The 1,978-nt window shown below is 55.5% G+C and overlaps 1 protein-coding gene across 1 annotated transcript; it reads left to right on the top strand.

The window, feature by feature from the left end:
- Positions 1-225: 225 nt before the first annotated feature.
- Positions 226-1,599, top strand: LOC109736435 (heavy metal-associated isoprenylated plant protein 26). The gene has a single exon (XM_020295657.4). It carries the CDS (start codon positions 378-380, stop codon positions 861-863), a length of 486 nt encoding a protein of 161 aa, XP_020151246.1. The 5' UTR covers positions 226-377; the 3' UTR covers positions 864-1,599.
- The last annotated feature ends 379 nt before the right edge of the window (positions 1,600-1,978 follow it).

Below are 1,978 nucleotides of genomic sequence, written 5' to 3'. Positions count from 1 at the left end.
CGGGCGCGGAGATCCGAAGAGAGCAGCAGTCTCTGAGCCTCCGGCCGGGCTGCTGGCCACTCTGGTCCCGAAGTACTGTAGGACGACGACGAAGTGAGCGTGGGCGCGGCTCCAGCACGCGACAGCGAGACATGCTTGTCGACGTGTGACCCCCTGAGCCTGCCAAGCACCTCACCTCTCACGTCTTGCTCCTAGGGAACAGGTGGCTCCTGGTCGCTCTTCCATCCGGTCTTCGTCGCCCGCCTCGGCCGTATATAAACCCTCGCTCGATCCGTCCATGGAGGATCCAGCAGCACCACAACACTGTACAGTTTGCCACAGCTCCGCCCCCTCCATTGCCAGAGCTTGATCGAGTGATCGGTCGGGCCGATCCATCGATGGGCTTCCTGGAGGCCCTGTCGGGGCTGTGCCGCTCGTGCCCGGCCCCCCTCACGCGCGGCCACCTGCAGAAGGGGCGGCAGCTGGAGACGGTGGAGATGAAGGTCCGGATCGACTGCGAGGGCTGCGTGAGCAAGATCCGCAAGACGCTGGAGGGGATGGACGGCGTCACCGGCGTCGACGTTGTCCCCAGGGAGAACAGGGTGACCGTCACCGGCTACGTCGACGCCGCCAAGGTGATGCGCCGCGTCGCGCGCAAGACCGGCAAGCGCGTCGAGCCGTGGCCCTACGTGCCCTACGACGTCGTCGCGCACCCCTACGCGCCCGGCGCCTACGACAGGAGGGCGCCCGCCGGGTACGTGCGCGACGTCATGGCCAACCCCGGCGGCGCGAATGCGTCCTTCGTGCGCGCCACGTCCACGGAGACTAGGTACACCGGGGCTTTCTCCGACGAGAACCCCAACGCGGCGTGCGCGATCATGTAGCTCGTCACTAGGTCGATCGATCTCTTCCCGTTCCGTTTGGTAACTCCTAGTAGTACCTAGGTAGTAACTGCTACGTATGTATGTATATTTGGGTTACACTTTTTCCTCGGTGGAGCTGCATGGCTTCTCCGGGTTGGTTCACGCGGCAGGCTGGGCAGGCTGGCCGTCCTGCCGTCGTTCCCGTCGCAGATGCTTCAGGCTGCCCCGCCGTCGCCGTGCTGGGGCCGGTCAAGCTCTTCGACCACTGATGAGGTACGTGGCAATAAACTCCATGACCCGGATCTAGGTCTGGTCGTTGGTTTTGTTCCCATTCTGCTCTGCTGCAAGGTTGGTCGATCTGGAATGATCTTGTGCTTCTGGGCATTGCGCCGGGAAAGATCATCGATCGACGTCCTGGTGACTCGGTGTTCGCATTTCTCCAATGTCATGTGCAGTTGCTGCTGTGTCCATGCGCCACCAATTTTTAACCTCCAGGCTCTAAGAAAGCCCTGGAGGCCACCTAAGATCAGGCCGTTGCCCAATGCCAGCAAAAGGAGAACTGATCTTGCCCGGCGAGGCCGGGTCTTTGTGATTGAATAAATTATTAGTGGATTTAGGTTCTTCCATCTTTCAGCTTCAGTTACTGTTTCCAGAATAGAGCAGTCACTTTGTAATTTCCTTTCTTTACAAGAACCGTAAGTAGTGATCTATGTAACAATTCTACACAAGCAATTTAGTGCGTAATTTTTAGGAACAATTTCTGGCCAATTCTTGGTTTGATGTATGCTTGAATGATAACCAAACCAATCAATACCATTTTTTTTGCAAAAATATACTCTGGCTCTTGCTTGGAGGATTGCCACTATTTTGGCAAGTATTATAACCAACTCTACTTCATTTTTTTTGGCAACACCAACCGACCAAAACCTTAACCGAATTTGGTAGAGTTGGCTTGGGCTCAAACCAAACCCACCATTATTGAGCTTTGTTGCTCCAAATAACATCAAAGAATTCTTGTTAGCAGTGTCTATCTGATTTAAGATTTTATTGTGGGAAGTAGATGTTTTAGTTATTAAAAACACATATTTTTCGAACCTCTAGTCCCTGTCTTAGGGACCGAACCCCCCCCCCCCCCC

The sequence above is a fragment of the Aegilops tauschii genome, chromosome 7 (assembly GCF_002575655.3).
Source record: "Aegilops tauschii subsp. strangulata cultivar AL8/78 chromosome 7, Aet v6.0, whole genome shotgun sequence".
NCBI classification, from domain to species: Eukaryota; Viridiplantae; Streptophyta; class Magnoliopsida; order Poales; family Poaceae; genus Aegilops; species Aegilops tauschii.
The sequence above is the reverse complement of the archived record's forward strand: the minus strand, read 5'-3'. Positions and strand labels throughout refer to the sequence as shown.